Source organism: Idiotropiscis lumnitzeri, chromosome 18 (assembly GCF_059441095.1).
Source record: "Idiotropiscis lumnitzeri isolate Australia: NSW breed Sydney's pygmy pipehorse chromosome 18, RoL_Ilum_1.0, whole genome shotgun sequence".
NCBI classification, from domain to species: domain Eukaryota; kingdom Metazoa; phylum Chordata; class Actinopteri; order Syngnathiformes; family Syngnathidae; genus Idiotropiscis; species Idiotropiscis lumnitzeri.
In genome coordinates, this window is record NC_142408.1 from 5,756,455 (window position 1) to 5,774,208 (window position 17,754).

The 17,754-nt window shown below is 45.2% G+C and overlaps 2 protein-coding genes across 3 annotated transcripts; one reads left to right on the forward strand and one right to left on the reverse strand.

Moving 5' to 3' along the window:
* Positions 1-371: 371 nt before the first annotated feature.
* LOC148319169 (zinc metalloproteinase nas-4) lies at positions 372-3,355 on the reverse strand. Its single transcript, XM_088281624.1, has 10 exons — positions 3,206-3,355; positions 3,101-3,133; positions 2,972-3,025; positions 2,238-2,281; positions 2,098-2,167; positions 1,907-2,021; positions 1,511-1,683; positions 839-920; positions 650-771; positions 372-562 (listed from the first exon to the last, which is right to left on the reverse strand). Exons 1-10 carry the CDS (start codon positions 3,255-3,257, stop codon positions 402-404), a joined length of 906 nt encoding a protein of 301 aa, XP_088137750.1. The 5' UTR covers positions 3,258-3,355; the 3' UTR covers positions 372-401.
* Positions 3,356-6,539: 3,184 nt separating this feature from the next.
* On the forward strand, positions 6,540-16,696 carry scarb1 (scavenger receptor class B, member 1). Of its 2 annotated transcripts, none has more exons than XM_088281917.1 (13): positions 6,540-6,749; positions 8,781-8,941; positions 9,970-10,111; positions 10,202-10,405; positions 10,479-10,574; positions 11,507-11,622; positions 11,706-11,872; positions 12,654-12,772; positions 14,096-14,169; positions 14,271-14,322; positions 14,752-14,901; positions 15,137-15,200; positions 16,337-16,696. In XM_088281917.1, the coding sequence occupies exons 1-13, from the start codon at positions 6,549-6,551 to the stop codon at positions 16,342-16,344; spliced, it is 1,554 nt and encodes a 517-aa protein (XP_088138043.1). In that variant the 5' UTR covers positions 6,540-6,548; the 3' UTR covers positions 16,345-16,696. The 2 variants fall into 2 exon arrangements, with proteins under 2 accessions (XP_088138043.1, XP_088138044.1); XM_088281918.1 differs by lacking the exon at positions 6,540-6,749 and adding an exon at positions 7,551-7,956.
* Positions 16,697-17,754: the final 1,058 nt, after the last annotated feature.

The window sequence follows — 17,754 nt, forward strand, 5'->3', positions numbered from 1 at the left end:
ACTTGAATAACTCAACAACGACAGTGACATTGTAAAGGTACTTATTTCTTTCTCATGCAAGTAACATGGAATATGTAATGTTAGATTTTGGAAGTAACTTGTCCAACACTTAAAATAACCAGAATCCAATCAGTTCCATTCCTCTTTCACAATGGCGCAACATTTTCATAACCTTTTGTAGATGTGATGTTTAGTCAGACTTGACCCAAAAGTGCTGCTGCCCCCCCCCCCCCAACAATGGAATAAAATGACATTGAAACATACAAAGTGACCTTCATCTTGCCTGGTTGGAATCCCAGCAGACCTAAATAAAAAAAAAAACCTCAAAATCTAATAAATAAAATGAAGAAACAAAATAAATCATGGGACCGTTGCAGTGATGACATCGAGGCGATTTTATTTCAACTTTTTGTAATACTTTCAACTGTGTGGCTGGCGTTTGTGGCGCCCTCCAGCGGCGACTGCGTGGTAACGTTTAGGAGGCCGATCACGTCATACAAGCGTGCATTGTGGACTCGAACAGGTATCAACCGGTGCCGTTGCGTCACCCCTTCCACTTGGTCTGATCAAGATGGCGGACAAGTCAGGTGCACGTTTCCAGCTGACATCTGGAACGTTAGCACCTAACTACTTCAAAGAAGGAACTCACCACATTTGTAAAGCATACGAACTCTTCGGACGTCAGTCGGCGTCAGGGAGAAGCGCTGGCCCATGTTCTTGTGCTTCACCTTGGCCACGATGGTTGGATGCCCGTTAGCTGAGAAGAAATTGCTGCGCCCGCCGCCAGCGCATAATCAGCTCAATCGCCACAATGTCCACTTGAGCGTGCGTGCGTTACCTGCCGTAGTGCATGATGGAGGGCAGGTCATACGGAAGCTGGAAAGTTTCTCCCAATTGCACCTGGAAGTTCTTATAACGTCCTTGAAAATAAAAACAAAGGTTGTAGCAAAACAGCAGCACGGCGCAATACATTCAAATGCAACCTAAGGAAGGCAAGGTAAGGCCACACTGCACGCCACGGCTCGATTAGCTCTGATGACGCGAGGTTGAGTTTCTTCGTGGTTGCTGAAAATGAACGAGAAGCCACTGTGCCGGTCCAACTTGCAACCGGAGTCCACAAGCAAAAATCTTTGCGGCTTAAACTGGCAATTAAATGAAACTAATCGACGGGTCATTGACTTTTTCAGCCTTCTCTAAAAATCTTTGGATAGTGACGTAAATGAGTCGGGCGGGCAGCGCCCTCTACTGGCCAACTGCCACAGCCCCGTTTAGAGCTTGAAATGCAACCCACCATGTAGCTTTAACTCAAGTCTTCGAGTGGTGGCAATCATTTGCTTTGAAAATCGCTGCACTTTCGGGATCAGGAAATGAAAAGATTCCAAACGGTTGCTGAGGAAACTGCTTCAAATATTACAGACAGGACTTTTTTTTTTTTTTTAAATATTGTCCCTCGATAGGCATGTTCATGATCGGATTATCTTGGAATGATCACAACTGAATCTTTTCCAACCTTGCAAAATGTTGCCGGGTACGATGTTGATGTATTTGTTGCGGTCCATCCGGGTGTGCTCGTGGAAGAATCCCAGCGCGTGAAGGACCTCGTGGACGATGTTGCCCACCTTACAGGTGCTGCCCACATACACTTCCTGTTGGCCGCCTACGAAGCCCACGTACGACGCGCACCTGTAGCATCACAGCAACAACTTCCGATAAACATCAGGACGTCGAACGTCAAAGCTTGCCTCATAAAACCAATTTAACATTTATTGCTTTCGGACGTTTCCACGTTTTCTTCGGATCTGGGTCACCATTATCATCTTAGAATTTATGATGGCTCCCCTTTGAATTTGCATGGCAGCTCACAATATCTCAAGAAGAGTCCAAACATTTGAGACGCATGGCGCACCCAATTTCACGTATGAAGAAGAGGAAGTCGGCCTCGCTGGTGCGCCGGGGGAAGGACAAGCAGGTGTGCAACGAGACCATCTTCAGAGCAGTCTCAATGTCGCCGCTGCGGGAACCTGTCGGACAGCCGAAAAATAAGCCAGCATCTTGGTTGCGCTTCGATGTTGATGCTTTTAACGTGCTCTCGCTCACCCAGCTTGTAATCAATGTCGTAAGGGATGCGTGTGGAAGGCCACCGTTTGTCCACTGCGTTACGGTAATACTGCAAGGAAGAACGCAAGATACGTTATCAAATGTCGTTCAAAACAATCGCAAGTCGGGCAAACACTTACTGGAAGAAGCATGTCACCTTCCACCACGCCATCATGCGCCAACTCTGTCCACACATTCGCACAACAGTTTTTTTTTTTTTTTTTTTTATAAATCAGCTGGACACATCCTGGAAATTTAGTCATGTTACTACATAACATTCAACTTGTCTGCGTTTTCCCACCTTTGACTCTTCATTCGAAAGCTTAGCTCAGCAAACAACAAAAGTATATTTGTACCAACTGAAATAACCTAATTTCAACTGACTTGGGAGTGTTTGACGGAAATGTTTGCTATAATTCTTATGAAGGAATGGCAACAAAATTTGCAACGTCGAGCCAGCGACAGCAGAGGGCGCTACGTCGTTACTTATCTTCACATGACGTCACTAGTGAACGTAACGTAATTGTCAAGACCCAAAATGGAAAGATCCAAATATTTCGGGTTAACTTGTAGATGACCATCAGGACTCGTTAGTGAACTCTTTAAAACAACATTGGAGGACAAATTAATTTAGTGAGGCAACCTTTGCAATTAGCGCCATTCTCAGATAACGCAACATCGTACCTTATTGAAATTGTAACAAAAAGATCCAATTGGTAACCAAATGGACCTGAAACATGAACGACCCCCACCCCACCCCAGGGGTGCGTTTGAGTAAGCAAATGACAAAGACTGAGTTCCAGCCTTCTTTTTGGGTATTAAATCATTGAAATAATCAGATAAGGCAGAAGCGTGCATGTGCGCGTGCACTGGCCTGCGAGGGTCTCCGGGTTCTCCTCGGTGTACTCGAGTGCTTTGGCGAGGTCGTCTGCGTTGGGTAATTGACAGGCCATTAGGCAATCTTACTGACTAAATGGCACATGATGTAAAAAGCGAACAGTACCTTCATCCTTGAGCGGTAACGGCAAGCAGCGGCCTGAAAAAAAAAGACGCGTCAACAAAATGGGCGTTTGGAGTAAAAAGTTCACTTGGGGCGGCCGATGTTTACCCGCATGCGGAAGGGTGGCCCAGCACAAAAGCGCAGCGAAAGGCAGCAACATGTCGACACCCGCTCACTAGCGATCAAAGCCTACACCTGGACGTCGCCTTATTAAATAGTTTCATTGGCTAATTAACTCTGGAGAGAGCTTCTTTTGCCCCCTGCTGGATGGAGGACTGCACTGCAAGCTGTCAAAAGAACCCCAAAATACTTCCTCCTGAATCACTGCATAGGGGTCCATCAGGCCTACTGTGGACCTGCATTGTTCCTCAAATAAAAAGCCCGCTGGCAAACCATTAGCAAATTAGCTTTAGCATGGTCTTTGTATGCTTGTTGAACTAAAAGAAAAAGACAAAAACGAAAGGAAAAAAAGCCAAAGGTCTGACTGAATCGCCCGTTCAGTTCAAAGGTCACTTGTTGACCAAATTGGAGTTGTTGTACGCCTTTGGTGTAGTGCCATGTTACGCCACAAAAGACCTGGTGGCAGCACTGAGCTATGCTAATGGTGACGGTCCCCAACTAAACTCCCTCAATAATCATCGTTCCCATGTTGCGTTGTCAAGCGAATATCTGTCTCTTAGTGTTTTTTTGCGCTCGCTTTGAGTGTGTTGCTGCTCCGTTATTGTTAAAGTAACAATTATTTCAACACCATCATTCGCATAACATCAATGCTAATTTCCATTAGCCAGTCCAAGACATTTTGCATTATAAATTAGCATTAAGCTAGCTGAATTTGCAGCAATAAATGAAATAGTTTGGTTGGATACTTTGCTGTGTAAATACGCACGTTTTAAATTGTCTCTTTTTTTTGTCTGTTTCCTGTTTCCAGCACACTGGGCATCTTATTTGGAGAAGTGTGCCAGCCAGCAATGTATACTATCTCAAATGGACAGATTTTCATGTACTGGGGGCCTCTGGAATGTTTCCCCCCTCATTCTTGGACGGAGGGAGCGTGTCACCTCGCCCTGGTCTAATGTGCCATGAAAGATGGTAGGAAATAATCCCTCCCTTTTAATTGGACCCGTCATCCAGGTCTGCATAAAAAAAAGTTGACTGGAGCTCGTTGCTCTTTTCAATTCTTGCATCTTTATATGACCATTGTTAGTTAGTGACATAATACTTTTACAACATTTTTCTATATACATACACAAAAATGCAAAATTATACTTGACACGTCTTTTCAGACGTGCACGAGATCCACAGCTCGGCTGCATCCAACTCAATGGCAAGTTTGTTTCTGCTTTCTTGAAGCCACCTCAATGACGCGTTGTTGGATTTGGGCTGTTGACGTTGGACGCAGGAAGCGCAACAAATTGCGCGCACACACACACAGAACAACTTTTTGTTGTTGGCAGTGGAACTTGCCTGCAGGAGTTATCGGCTGTCCGTCACACTCTTTGGAGGCAGATCATAGACAAAGGGCCCATCTCATTTGTCTAATTGCAACTTCCTCGCGCCTCTATTAAATGCCAGCAGCACCTAGCTCCCACCGGAAATTCCATCAAGGTGGGAGGAGATTGGCTGAAGAGCGATGCAGGAGGAAGTCATGGACCAAGAGCATATGATAACCTGCACAGCCAAAGGGCAGCCATCTTACGTTGCCACTCTTCCTGACAACTTCTGTTGGGTTCTTGCAGAAAATACTTTTACCAGTCCGTGCTTTCCATCAGCATCCCCGTATGGAGTCATGAGAGGCTCTCAGAAAACCAACTTCACTGTTTGCATTGCATTTGTTGCCAAATATGGATAAAAACTCAAATTCAAAACAATAAATGAGTCAAGGAATCACACAAACACGGATTATAACAAAGCAATTTGAAGTCCTGCATTTTTTTTACAGTACAGCTAGTTGCTATCAGAAGTCCCTTGATTTAAGCTAGCCTGTGGAAGTGCCTTGAAGGAAGGAACGATGAAGGAATAAATGAAGGGTGGATGGAAGGAAGGAACGAAGCAAGCAAGAAAGAAAGAAACTTAAGGAAGTTAAGGAAGGAAGGAACGAAGGAAGGAAGGGACCAAGAAAGAAAGAAAGAAAGTTAAGGAGGGAAGGAAGGAAGAAATGAAGGGAGGAAGGAAGGAACCAAGAAAGAAAGACAGAAAGAAAATTAAAGAAGTTAAGGAAGGAAGGAAGGAAAGAAGGAAGGAGGGAAAAAATGACGGGAGGATAGAAGGAAGGAAGAAAGATAGAAAGGAAGAAATAAAGAAAGTTAAGGAAGCAAAGGAAGGAAGAGGATCTGGGAGCGGCCTCACGGGCCTTCCTGCAGCGTCAGATGAGCGAGCGCGGCGAGCGTCATGTGCGCGGCGGCCAAGAGAGGAGGCCTTCATCGTCAAATGTGGCGCATCTGTGGAGAAAGATGCTGAGGTCGGGCAACGTCGGCGCTGGAGCTGGCGCACACTTGGCCCTTTTGTGCATGTGCTTCGGCCACCCATGAGCATGTGATCGCTGTCAGGCTGACGCCGACTTAGCTTGGGTGCTTGGCGCACATCTGAGGCCCACGCTACCGTCGTCAAAAGTGTTCAAAGATGATGATCAGGAGCCCGCCAAGATGATCCAAAGGCAATCACGGCGCGCAAGCTTCCTGTTGTGAAGAAAGCAAATTGTCCCTCTTGATGACGTTTTGTTGGAGGTTTTTTTCATTTGGCTCCACAGACAGCAAAATGATTTCGTTTTGTGACGCCATCGCAATCTCGCAACTCGAGATTATTGGAGCACGCCAACGCATTCAACGAGCAAAATGATTTTCTATCTCAGGTAAACAAGTGTCATATCGCCACAATGCCCTCAAAGAAAGCTTTCGTTGCATTTGGCGTTTGTCATCTGACTTCAACGTGACTTCCTTCCTTCCAATCAGCAAAGTTCCACAAAATAGAAAAAAAAGGGAAGATAACCTCTTTTTTTTTTTTTTTTTTGGCCATGTGGGCACATTTATGACTTCACCACATCCTGGACGCATGCACACACAAGCACACGCACCTCGTGCACGACCTTGCAACGTGGGGGCATCTTGTTGAGAAGAGTCCACAAACTAATTCTTCACGCGGAATCAAACGTTCCGAAATTTACACCCGATGGCAGAAACAAAACAAATCGCCCCACGTTTGTGCATAGTGCAGAAAAGGGGGGGGGGTCCTTGGGGGCGGGGCTTCATGACATCACTGTGCAACACAAGCATCCATTTGATCTTTCATTTTCAAGTTTGGATCAAAAAGGAAGTCTGGGCAACTTTTGCTTTTTGGAGGGAAGAATCTTCCCGACATGTTTGGAGGTGGTTCCTCTTCGCAGGAAGTCGGGGGTGAGGCCTCTGCCCCCCCGCAGCATCCTTCCTATAAAGCTGATGGCCGGACGGCCTCGTGGATGCCTCAGTCGATCGTCTGCCAGGGAAGTTTAGAGCTGCAGCCATCCGTCTTCGCCACATCTCCATCACTGCTGTCCAACATGGCCGTGGGAAAGTCCAAGGTGGCTTTGGGCTTCATGGCGGCCGGAGTTCTCACGGCGCTGTCAGGAGTCATCCTCATCTTTGTGGGCCGGGCCGTTATGAAGGACCAGATCATCAAGGTACTGCATGAGCGCGTATGCATGTGTGATCGCCAGAGAAGACCTCAGGCCCTCTCAGGGGCGGTTGCAATATTTGGAGGTTTTGGCTGCGCAGTTCCGAAGCGGGCAAGATAAATTTCACTGTTTTGTCAATTTTATTGAAGCAAGGGAAACCTAACCCTTGTTTTGAAAGTCTGACGGATTAAAGAGTCAAATATGATGAAGGTTCTTAAAAGGTTGACTGGCAGCAAAAGATTGGATTGGATTTGCAAAAGCAACATATTAATTGTCAGCCTACAAACTCTTTCTGATTAGCGGCACCTCAACAAGATATCTTCGAAGTAACTGGATGTGGCACCGGCCCGCTATTGGGAGTAGCCGACTCAAAATAGCAAAAAATGGGACGTGGACTTATTTCAGGGCAATGTCTCTTTTGTTCATTTAAATATTAAAATGTTATATTTCAACCAACTACTACATGCATGTAATTTTAAATGATATGATTGATACTATTTTACAGACTGTAGTGTCAATACTATGACGTGGTAAACTGACGTAATTTTGTCCTAAAAAGTTTATGTGCAACTGATGCACATCATTAAATTCAATTTAAAAACAATCTGTGTACTAATAAACATAACATTATTGGCATGACACAGCAAACGAGCACAGTATAATGTTGATGTTGCATATCTTAAAGGTTTGCTCACTCCACATTTCGAAGATTCTAAACAAAAAGTTTGAGCGCTTTCGGTATGCTATTTTCTTGAGACGCGAGAGCGGAGTCAGTTGAACTTCATTTCCCAGAATGCCTCAGGCGAGGAGGAGGATGAGGAGGAGGAGGAGCAGGCGCGGCAAACCAAATTGTGCGATTGCGACGACTATAAATGACATGGCGGACGGACGAGCGCCTCAAATTCGTCCGTTCTTAAATTGTCTGTTGAGAGGCGAGGCGCCCTCGAGACGAGCTCGACGCTCACGCTCACGCTCAGGTCATCAGCTGGCCCGTGCGGCCTCCAGCATATTGCAGGCTAACAGTTAGCTTCCTGCAAAACAACAACAACAACTAGCGAAAAAGGAGAAAAAAAAACAAAAGCGGCGGGCGGCGATGGCGTTGAACGAAAGCAAAGTGGCGCTGGGCTTCATGTTCGCGGGGGTCCTCGCACTGGTGTTTGGCACCCTTCTGGCCATCGTGGGTCCGCTCATCATCGACGAGCAAATCGTCAAGGTGAGTCCCGCGTTCCCCACGGACGCTGAACGACGCACAGGTGCCAAAGTCCGGCCGGCTGACGACAACGTGAACGCAACAAATCAACTCCAAAAAGAGTTCCTTTTTATTTGAAAAAATATTTTCCACCACGTAACTCTCCTTTCTTTTCATTACTTTCTACTGGGCAAAGGTGTGTTTTTTAATAAATCGCTTAGGGCATCATTGAACCATTCCATTGAATAACGATGCCTTTGAATGAGACTAAACTTTCATATTCAAAGTTTTTTCAGTCAGTCATCGAAAATTAAATTGAACCACCAAGTCATAACATTCTTACTACATACAGCCATTAAAAAAATCATGAGCCCACCAGGTTATCTTAAGTCTGTCGCCTAAAAGCTCAGTTATTTTGATGGCAGAACTTTTGAAGTGATTTTGGTTATTACGAAAGAAAACCTTTAAAAAAAAAAAAGTCTCCATGCGCACTTGAATTCAACCCTCGCGAATTTCGTTATTATGCAAATGTTGGTCCACACACATGTATCTTTGGGAATTTCAAATGAAAATGTAACAGAAGAACTAAGGGGGGGGGGTTTCTTCATATTTTTTTTCAGTGGTTGCATATGTATTTTTATATTTTAGTTTTAAACAACCTGCCATGTATTGTTGTAACCTGAACTTACCCTCTGGCCTTATTTGCTTGCTTATCTCCATTCATCAGGTATGATAAACAAATTTAGATTAGTTGGTGTAGCGGGCGCGTCTCAGTCAATTGCAATGTGGCGTATGCAAAATGTTGCATGTTGAGAGCAATCCTGACGTCACGTGTGTCGTGGGCGCAGAACACTGTGATCGACCCGAAGAACGAGATGTCATACCGCATGTGGAAGGACATCCCGGTGCCGTTCTACATGTCTGTCTATTTCTTCAACGTCCTCAACCCAAAGGAAGTCCTGAACGGCGAGAAGCCCATGCTGGAGCAGCGAGGCCCTTACGTGTACAGGTCAGAGGTCGTCTTGGCATTTTGCCCTCATCTACACTTGAAAGAATACACTCTCTTCTTTCACCAACTTTCGTTCCACCTTTGTCCATTCTTAAGTAATCAGCAGCAAGGAGCTTAGGATAAAATGCTACGTGGCGTTCTAGTTAACGTAAACTGGGTTGACATTTTTTGGGAAGCGCGAAGTGGTGATGGGTTACTATTTGGGTTACTACTTGGCCACTCGCGATTATCTAATGGCCAATTTTTCATTTTCTCCCAGAAAATTTGTCTGCAACATAACAAAATGGTGCTCAACACTTTTAGTACTCAAATGAGTTTCAAGTAACCAAATATCTTTAGTTAAGATAAAACGTATTATAGCATTGAGGCCTAGCCTCATCGCTAGCAAAGGCCTCAACATGACGGCTCATTCGATGGAAAACAGCTCGTCACAAGCAAACAACTCGTTAGTTAATAATATGGGCGAGTTAATCACCGTTTTATGTGAACTTGACCAGACTTGTCTTTTTGACCGAATATGAGACATATGCGCCTCCTTGTGGCAGAAATCTGGCATTACGACTAAATAGCATAGGCAGGTTTACAAACGGACATTTTATGTGGGTTCAATTTATATATTTTTTTATTTATTTTTATATTTTAAAAGAAAACCCTCAAATGCTCTTGTTTGTGTGGCCGGAGCCAGCTTGATGATGCCAGGCACTAAAGTTGAGTGTTTTATTGTTTTACAAAGTTGTAACGGTTTACCTTTGAGTTCAAAAATGTTTTTTTTTTTTTTTTAATTGTCAGCCGAGTCGAAGTGTCCTGCATTTGAAAAGTTCACGTTTGACATATTGACCGATGTCGATCGCCATCTTGGACCCGCCCGTTTGTTGGTCGGGTTCTAGTGGAGAAGGTTTGATTGGCTATCCCACTTATTTGCTTTCACTCCTCAACTAAAATTCTCCCGCCGGCGTGAATGTTGCGTGATGATGTCCTGACAGCGTGTGCAATGACGTGACCTCGGCGTGTCGTCTGTGCTTGCGCAGGAAGTACTGCCAAAAGGACAACATCACGTTCCACGCCAACAGCACGGTGACCTACCGAGAGTACCGAAGCTACTTCTTTGAGCCGAGCATGTCGGCCGGAAACGAGTCAGACGTGGTCACCATCCCTAACATGCTGGTGCTGGTGAGTTCCGCTTGGCACTTGTTGGCAACAAATTGTCAAGAGAGTGGCGGGAGTGTCTCACGCTTCACGAGCGCCGCGTGTGTCCCTCAGGGCGCGGCGGTGATGATGGAGAACCTTCCGTACGCCATGCGTCTGATGATCAGCGCCACCTTCAAGGCGTTCAAGGAGGGCCCGTTCCTCACCAAGACGGTGGGGGAGCTCATGTGGGGCTACGACAGCGGCCTGGTGGACTTCCTCAACAAGTACCTGCCCGGGATGCTGCCCGCCTCTGGAAAGTTTGGACTCTTCAGCGAGGTGAGGCATGCTTGCACCTGGATCTCACACACACGCGTCCCGCATGACTGACGCGCGCGCTCTCATTGTGCAGTTCAACAACTCGGACTCGGGCCTGTTCACCATCTTCACGGGTCAGGACAACATCAATAAAGTGCACAAGGTGGACTCTTGGAACGGCCTCACCAAGGTAACCGAAAACGATGATCCGCACATGTAAAAAAAAAAAAAAAACAGTCCTTGGTGTTCCCCGCCCGTCGACTGCCTGAAAAGTCAGCTGATGGATTTAATTATACTGATATGAGCATTTCAATTCTTGGCAGTTGTTCTATTTTCAAAGTGAGCCCTAAAAAAAAAAATTGCAATGCACAAGAGGGCCCTGTGACGTGAAATGCCAGGATGTTCTTTCTGGGTTAGTGTATGACTTGGGGCATGCAAAAAAAAAAAAAAAAAAAAATGTCTGAGCAGTTATCGACGTCGTGGAGGGATTTGCTAGGTGGACCCTTTTTGGAACGCTCACTCACGACTTGTAACAATTTCCGTTGTAGTATAGACATGCGGCATTTCTTTGTGAAAGAAGACAATGTTGAGAATCCTTTTTTTTTTTTTTAAATCGACTCCAAAAGGCACATGTTGCCTCAAATAACATCCAAGGATGTTTTTGAAGAGTGCGTCATTTAAAAATGTTCCTAAATAACACCAAAGTGGGTCGTCCAAAAGGAAAATGCAGTTGAGAATTAAATTGGGGGTCATTGTTGCACTTTTATCTGCCGAGTTTGAAGGGCAACGCATGGAAATTGCGCAACTCGCGTGCTTCCTTTCAAGTCGCTTTGATGTGTTTTCCGTTGTGCACGTTTATCTTTAGCGGCGGCAACTGTCACGGCATTCGCATTGTTGTTGCTTTGACGACGTTATTGTTCCGATGGGATTTGAAGATTTGCCTTTGGCTGCTGTGAAATGAGTCTTGATTGTCTTTCGCGGCAAGGCCTCAAATCTGGACTCATTAACAACTTTTGGAAATTGGGACTTCAAGCATGGGAGCCCCCCAAAAAAAAAGTAAAAAAAAAAAAAAAAAGCGAAATTAGGCGTTCTGACGTGACGCCGCCGTTTGTATGTTGTCAGCTGGACTACTGGCGAACGCCTCAGTGCAACATGATCAACGGCACAGCGGGTCAGATGTGGCCGCCCTTCATGACCAAACGCTCCACGCTGCCCTTCTACAGTCCCGACGCTTGCAGGTTCCAACGCCTCGCCGTTTCCCGCCACCGCGCTCACCTTTTGTCATCATGGCGTTTTCTTTTTGTCTTCCTCCCGTCGCCAGGTCGATGGAGCTGGTCTACCAACGGCCGGGCAGCATAAAGGGCATCCCCTTGTACCGCTACGTGGCGCCCAAGACGCTCTTTGCCAACAGCAGCGACTACGCCCCCAATGAGGGATTCTGCCCTTGCCGCCAGTCGGGTCTGCTCAACGTCAGCAGCTGTCGCCAAAGTCAGTCTTGCCCGCCGCCGCGCCTGCATTTCATTCTATGGACAAGTTTTGGCACTCGTGTTTTTTTTTTTGTTTTTTTGTTTTTTTTTGCTTGGTGTTACGTGCGGCACACATCCAATACCTGCGGACAGTAAATGTATTTTGGAGCAATTTTTTATTCTAATAATTGTCTTCATTTAAAATTCTCTGAAAATTAGATTTGAAATTCTGTGCCAGTCAAATTTTGGAAAATTCCTCCAATTCAGTGTTTTGTTTCCCATTATTTAAAAACAAATTCTGTAATTGTAGCTGAATCGACATGATGATGGAATTATTGCTTGAATCAAAAGAGCCATTTTGAGAAGTTTTTATTTGAGGGTCATCTGACTTTTAATGAGGTTGTGATCATTTAGTTTCATCCCAATCACAATTTTGCCTCACAATTTGATGCCTCCAAATGCATTAAGAAGGAAAACCAAAAAAAAAAAGAAGACAAGAAATGATTTTTGGATTTGTATGAACGTACGGCATAATGACGCGTTCTGGTGCAGTAAACACAACCTTTTGATGGCCAAAGCACAAAATAATGATGCGGAAAAATTGAAAAATCCGAAGCTGAAAGTGAAGAAGTTCAACATCGTCCTAAGAACCGACTTTTCATTTATGTTAAAACATGAAATATAACATTAAGGAAGAAAAAAAAAACACGAAGATGATTATTCTGTTTTTAAATGAGAAGTGAAATCTTTTGGGGCTGAAAATGACGTGAGCGATGGCGCCGCCGTCATTTTGTCTTTGTCAGATTCTCCCGTCTTCATTTCTCACCCTCACTTCTTCAACGCCGACCCCGTCCTGCTGGACTTTGTGCACGGACTCCATCCTAACGAGGACCAGCACGGCCTCTTCATCGACATCCACCCTGTGAGTGCGCACACACATAGAATGTTATCTTTGTCGAGATAAAGCGGGCACTTTATGGCGGCGGCTTAAAATGTGGCATGAGATAAGCTGTACGGGTTGTGCGTCGTCATTAAGACTTTGTGTTTAGTGTCAGGGTCACTTTTTATTTTTTAACTCATTCACTACCAGCCAAGTAAAAAAAAAAAAAAAAAAGGAATCTTTGACGTCTTTAGCCGTCAATGGCAGTAAGTGAGTTCGCCGTCGTTTGGTGACCAGGCATCGATCAAAGTTCGCGCGAGCACCTTTTCCGCCCACATGATGTCAACAACAGGACGGTCGGCGTGTCACAGCTGTAAGCTTCCTTGTGGCATGTTGGACGGGCGCGCACGCACACACGCAGATAAGCTAATTGGATAATGCATTTACAGCCACATTCGGGCTGAAATGACTCCAATAAAACTTGTTGATGATTAACAGAAGTTGCCGTCCTCATGAGAACGACGACGAGGATGATGGTCCAAAATGTCGCGAGCGTCGTCGATGCAGAAGCATTCCAACGCAAGCCAATATTGCGATCGCTGATCGCTGCCGTCAAGTCTACTCGGAGAATGAATTTGGAAACGCCCTCAAGACATTTCGAGCCTTTTGGTCCTGCGTCCACTCGCGTTGTCATCAAGTAGCCGGTTGGGATTTTTAAATTTTTTTTTATTTACTATTGAAAATAAAAGGGAAAAGGGCTGAATTCCGATTAGTTTTCTTTTAAAATGTAACATTTAACCTTCAAAATTAACTAAAAAAAATAAGTGAAACACTATTCAGTAAAAATTAAATGCACAATTATTTAAACAAGCCGCCTTATTTAGTGTGTCATCTTGAAATAAATTTATTTCAAAGGTTCATTTCAAGATTATTTCAAAATTGATTTGTTTTTTTGGGGATCGATAATTATCGATACCATTTTCTATTGATATCAATCACCTAACTATCGCAATACATATCGATATCGAATAATAGTAACAACCCTTGGCTCAAGGAATGGCTACGATGGATTGGTCGCCTGGCTCCGGCAGCACCGGCTTGGTTGGCTTTTGTCGATTGCGTTGACGAGTGAAACCTATGTGAACGTAAAAAAGGAATACCGCAACAACAACAAAAAAAAAAAACAGCCAAACAGGAAGTGGCAATCACACGCCGGCCACTGCGGCTTTCCTGTCTCACGATTGTGGCTCGGGGCGTGGAGCGGTCGCCTGATGACATGAAGCTATTTGACGGCGCTTTTGTGCGGCTTTGCACGTCCCACGTGTCTCGTTAACGTGTTGTGTTGCTGCGCTTTTGTCTTTGCAGCAAACGGGCGTCCCTCTCAACGTGTCCATCCGCCTGCAGCTCAACCTTTACATCAAGCGAGTGTCAGGAATTACGTACGAGCGCTCCCTTATGTCCGCCGCCGCTGCCATCAAAGACTTCCTGTTTGCGACCATGGCGCCTAACGCCCGCATTCTTCTTCTTCTTCTTCTTGCAGCGAGACTGGCAAGATCCCTGAGACCATCATGCCCATGATCTGGTTTGAGGAGGTGAGGGGAAAAAAAAAAAGGTCGCCCAGGAAGTCCTTTCAGCCTGGGCCTTCTTTTTCTTTTTTTTTTTTTTTTTGCTGCTTTCCTGGGTGCACTTTTCATCCAAGTGGCCCGCATTGGGAATTGTTCACTCGTGGCTCAGCAAAATTCAACTTTCGCTTTTCTCCAGGAAAAAAAATGAAAGTAGTCCAACAGTCTAATTTGATTCCGATGTAAACAAAGTCCTTGTCCGTCTTCAGAGAGTACAAAGTCTCACTTTGTCTTATCTGTAAACTTCAAAATCAATAATCTTGCAAACCTGACTGAGGTGGGAAAATGAGCAAAAGAGGCGCCGTTTTCCACTTGTAGGGGTGGGGTGGACAAAAGTGACTTTCAAAATGGCCGCCGCTCACGAGTGAACGCGGGCGAGCTGACGTGTGGCGTTTTCAGAGCGGTCACATCGACGGGCCCATCCTGGACACTTTCCACACCAACTTGGTGGTCCTGCCCGCCGTCATGGAGGTCATGCAGTACGGCTTCATCGCACTCGGCCTCGCCACCGTCATCGTTGCTGCCCTGGTCAGGCACAGGAGTCGCAAGGTAGGCGTGCGTGCATGCGTGCGCGTGAGGATAGCTTGGGTTTTTGGAGTTTCTTTTATTTAGTTTTAAAAATGCAGTTCTTTCTAGTTCATTTTGAGAGCATGTTTGTTAGCTTTTGCTTTTGACGCGTCACACCGTCATCCTCGTTGATCGGGTCCACTTCTCTCCACCCACATTTGCAGATTCTCCAAATTCCTGAATTTGCTCGTGTCTGAGATCTTTGCTCGTCTTTTAGGCAACCTACGAAGATTCCGCTCACAGCAATGCCGCCCCGGAGAAAAGCATGCAGGGAGACTCAGGTGGGTGCGCAGGCACATTGGAACACCTTTTGCAGCGTTCGCTGTGTGTGCGAGTGTGCGCGCGTGTGTGTGCAAGTATGTTGCTGCTGCACTTAATAATTTGACCTTCCTGCCACTCCCACGCCAGCTGTGGAAGATGATTGTCATCTTCCGGCTTTCTGCTCAAATTTCCCTTTGTGTGTGAATGTGACTCTTAAGTGTTGCCATTTGCTCACATGTGCAATTCGGAAGGCCGTCTTCACGCTTTTTTTTTTTTTTTTTTAATGTCATCATTCCGATGAGCAAAATGACTAATCTCAGCAGCCCAAGTGGCGACGCGCATTTAAGTTAGCATCTGACTGGTCAATTCCGATAAAAGCTGAGAATTCCCTAAAAAAACGATTGCATGTCTTTGCAATATGCATATCGAATGGGCCAATATTCAAGATATTGTTATTTTCTCGATATATCGTGCAGCTCAATGTTCAAAGAAGAAGAAAGTCCGGAAAGTTGAGCACGCTGATGAATCCCGAGATGGAGCGCCGTCGGGTGCGTTCTTAATCGGCGGTCGCGTCCTGTGTGCTCATGTGACGGAAATGAAAGCAAAAAAAGAGCAGATGAGCTTGTGTGCTCACGTCTGGAATCGGTTTCATCAACTTTTTTTGAAAAATTCCGCCTCCAACGCCTTTTTCTCTTGCAAAAATGACATTTGCAAGGCCTGGCAATCGGACACGGGGTAAAAAAAAGATTTTAAAAAAGTCTTAAAGTATTGCTTGAGAAGACCCAGGGAGTAGAGGTAAGTTCGGGCCTAATAAAAAAAAAATGAATAAATAAAATCCAGCCTGAGCAATATACTTGATTTGAGCCGACCCGACCGAAATAATTGACATTTTGGTTGGGCTCGGGTTTAAGATCTTCTGCCATTTTGACCTCAAGCGTTTCCAGGTGTCCCACAAAAACCAAAATTGAATGAACTTGAGCTGGACCGATGAATGACCAAGAATTTGAGTTTTGGTGTGGGCAGTGCTCTCGCCATCAACTGGCTGGCATTGGTTACTTTTAAAATGGACACTTTCCTGCTTCCATGAAGACGCTGCTCTGCTGGTCATGTGTTCTTGTCAACACCTCCTTAATGGCCACTTTGTTGTCTTTGGCAGACAAGTGAAGCTGAGGGCGGCACCACACCCGACATGACCGTTCTGCCCCGTCCACACTCGCACACGATTTGCCTCCCAGCAGACTTTTTGTCGCCATGGAAACGAGTTTAAGCCGCAGCGACGTTCATGAAGCTGGCCGCCGCCCCCTGCCTGTTCTGTCTCCTGATTGGGCGAGGGGTTTTCCCTGTTTCAGCGGGAGTTGAGACCGTCGTCATGGTGATGACATGTAACCGCCGTACTCGCTGTTATGAATTTTTGAAAGTTGTTTGAGGGTGCAGGGCCATGACATTCCCGCCAAAACTTCAATTTCTTTTTGTATAAAACATTGTCATGTTTGACATAATAAACATGTTGTCATGACGTGTTTTGTGTGCACGTGATGTGTTTGTGTTTTTTTCAGAGTTGCGTTTATGATGACAGCTAAACTTGTAAAATGATCAGAAGATGCAAAGTTGGAATTTGCCCTCGTTATCAGACACGAATTGGCACTCGCGCTCACAAGTTGCACAACTTGTAATTCAGTTTGTCACAAGTGGAAGAGATAAACAATTTGTTGGAATGAAAGTTTCCTGTACGTAATGACGTCAGCTGTGCTGTCATGTGATCAGGGCAGTTCCCCTCACCTCCACACGGTGGCGCTGTGACGCACTCATGCCATGCCAGGGGAGAACGCTGCTTTTGATGCCATTAAGGCTTCAAAATGCAACTAAAGTGGTTGTAGAAGCTGCAACCTCCTTATATCAGTGTGGGTAAGGTTCATATTTCAAAAATTGATCCTATTCGTCTGTCCGCACGTGTGGCTATTTAGTTTGATAAATTCTTGAGTAGTCTAAAGAGAAGTAGATAAGGTAAGCAAATAGTTAATCAAACGAATAACTCTTACGTCAAATTGTGAAAAGTTGAGCAGGATATTGGTATTCATTGGTCTCTTATTTTCTGAACAATTCAAAGAACGAAAGAAGAAATACGTCGGGGCCATCTTGAGCATTACGTCTACAAGCGCGCCGTTCCGATTTGTACAATGCCGCGATTCTCGAAATCAAAAGCCCGCCGATTGGCTCGCAAAGTTGCCAGCAGAAGCGTCTGCTCTAAAACGAATTGTAAAAATAATGACACGCACCTTCCGTAATTTCAAAAGCAGCGGGAAATTATTCTTTATGGAGAAGATGCCGAGAGAAAGGGCGGCCATCTTGAAGCCCCAAATGCCCCCCCTCTCCATTCGATTGGTCACGTGCACACTTCCAAAAATCCCCATGTGCTAGATTTTGAGATGATGTTCGTGCACTTTGATTTGTTGAAAACGTCCGGCGTGGCTGCAACACGCACACAAACAAAATTAGTGAGTGTTGAAAATGCCGTTGTTAATCTCAAATGTCTCATTTTGATAATTTCGACAAGTTTGTAGGATGTCTTCGCAT

Excerpts from the sequence above, each read along its gene's own strand:
- LOC148319169 (XM_088281624.1), bottom strand. The coding sequence starts at position 3,257 with ATGTTGCTGCCTTTCGCTGCGCTTTTGTGCTGGGCCACCCTTCCGCAT. Across the intron at positions 3,134-3,205 it reads GGCCACCCTTCCGCATGCGG|GCCGCTGCTTGCCGTTACCG; the intron begins GTAAACATCGGC and ends TTTTTTTTTCAG. Across the intron at positions 2,282-2,971 it reads GAACCCGGAGACCCTCGCAG|AGTTGGCGCATGATGGCGTG; the intron begins GCCAGTGCACGC and ends ATGTGTGGACAG.
- scarb1 (XM_088281917.1), top strand. The coding sequence starts at position 6,549 with ATGCCTCAGTCGATCGTCTGCCAGGGAAGTTTAGAGCTGCAGCCATCC. Across the intron at positions 8,942-9,969 it reads CGAGGCCCTTACGTGTACAG|GAAGTACTGCCAAAAGGACA; the intron begins GTCAGAGGTCGT and ends GTGCTTGCGCAG. Across the intron at positions 10,112-10,201 it reads TCCCTAACATGCTGGTGCTG|GGCGCGGCGGTGATGATGGA; the intron begins GTGAGTTCCGCT and ends TGTGTCCCTCAG.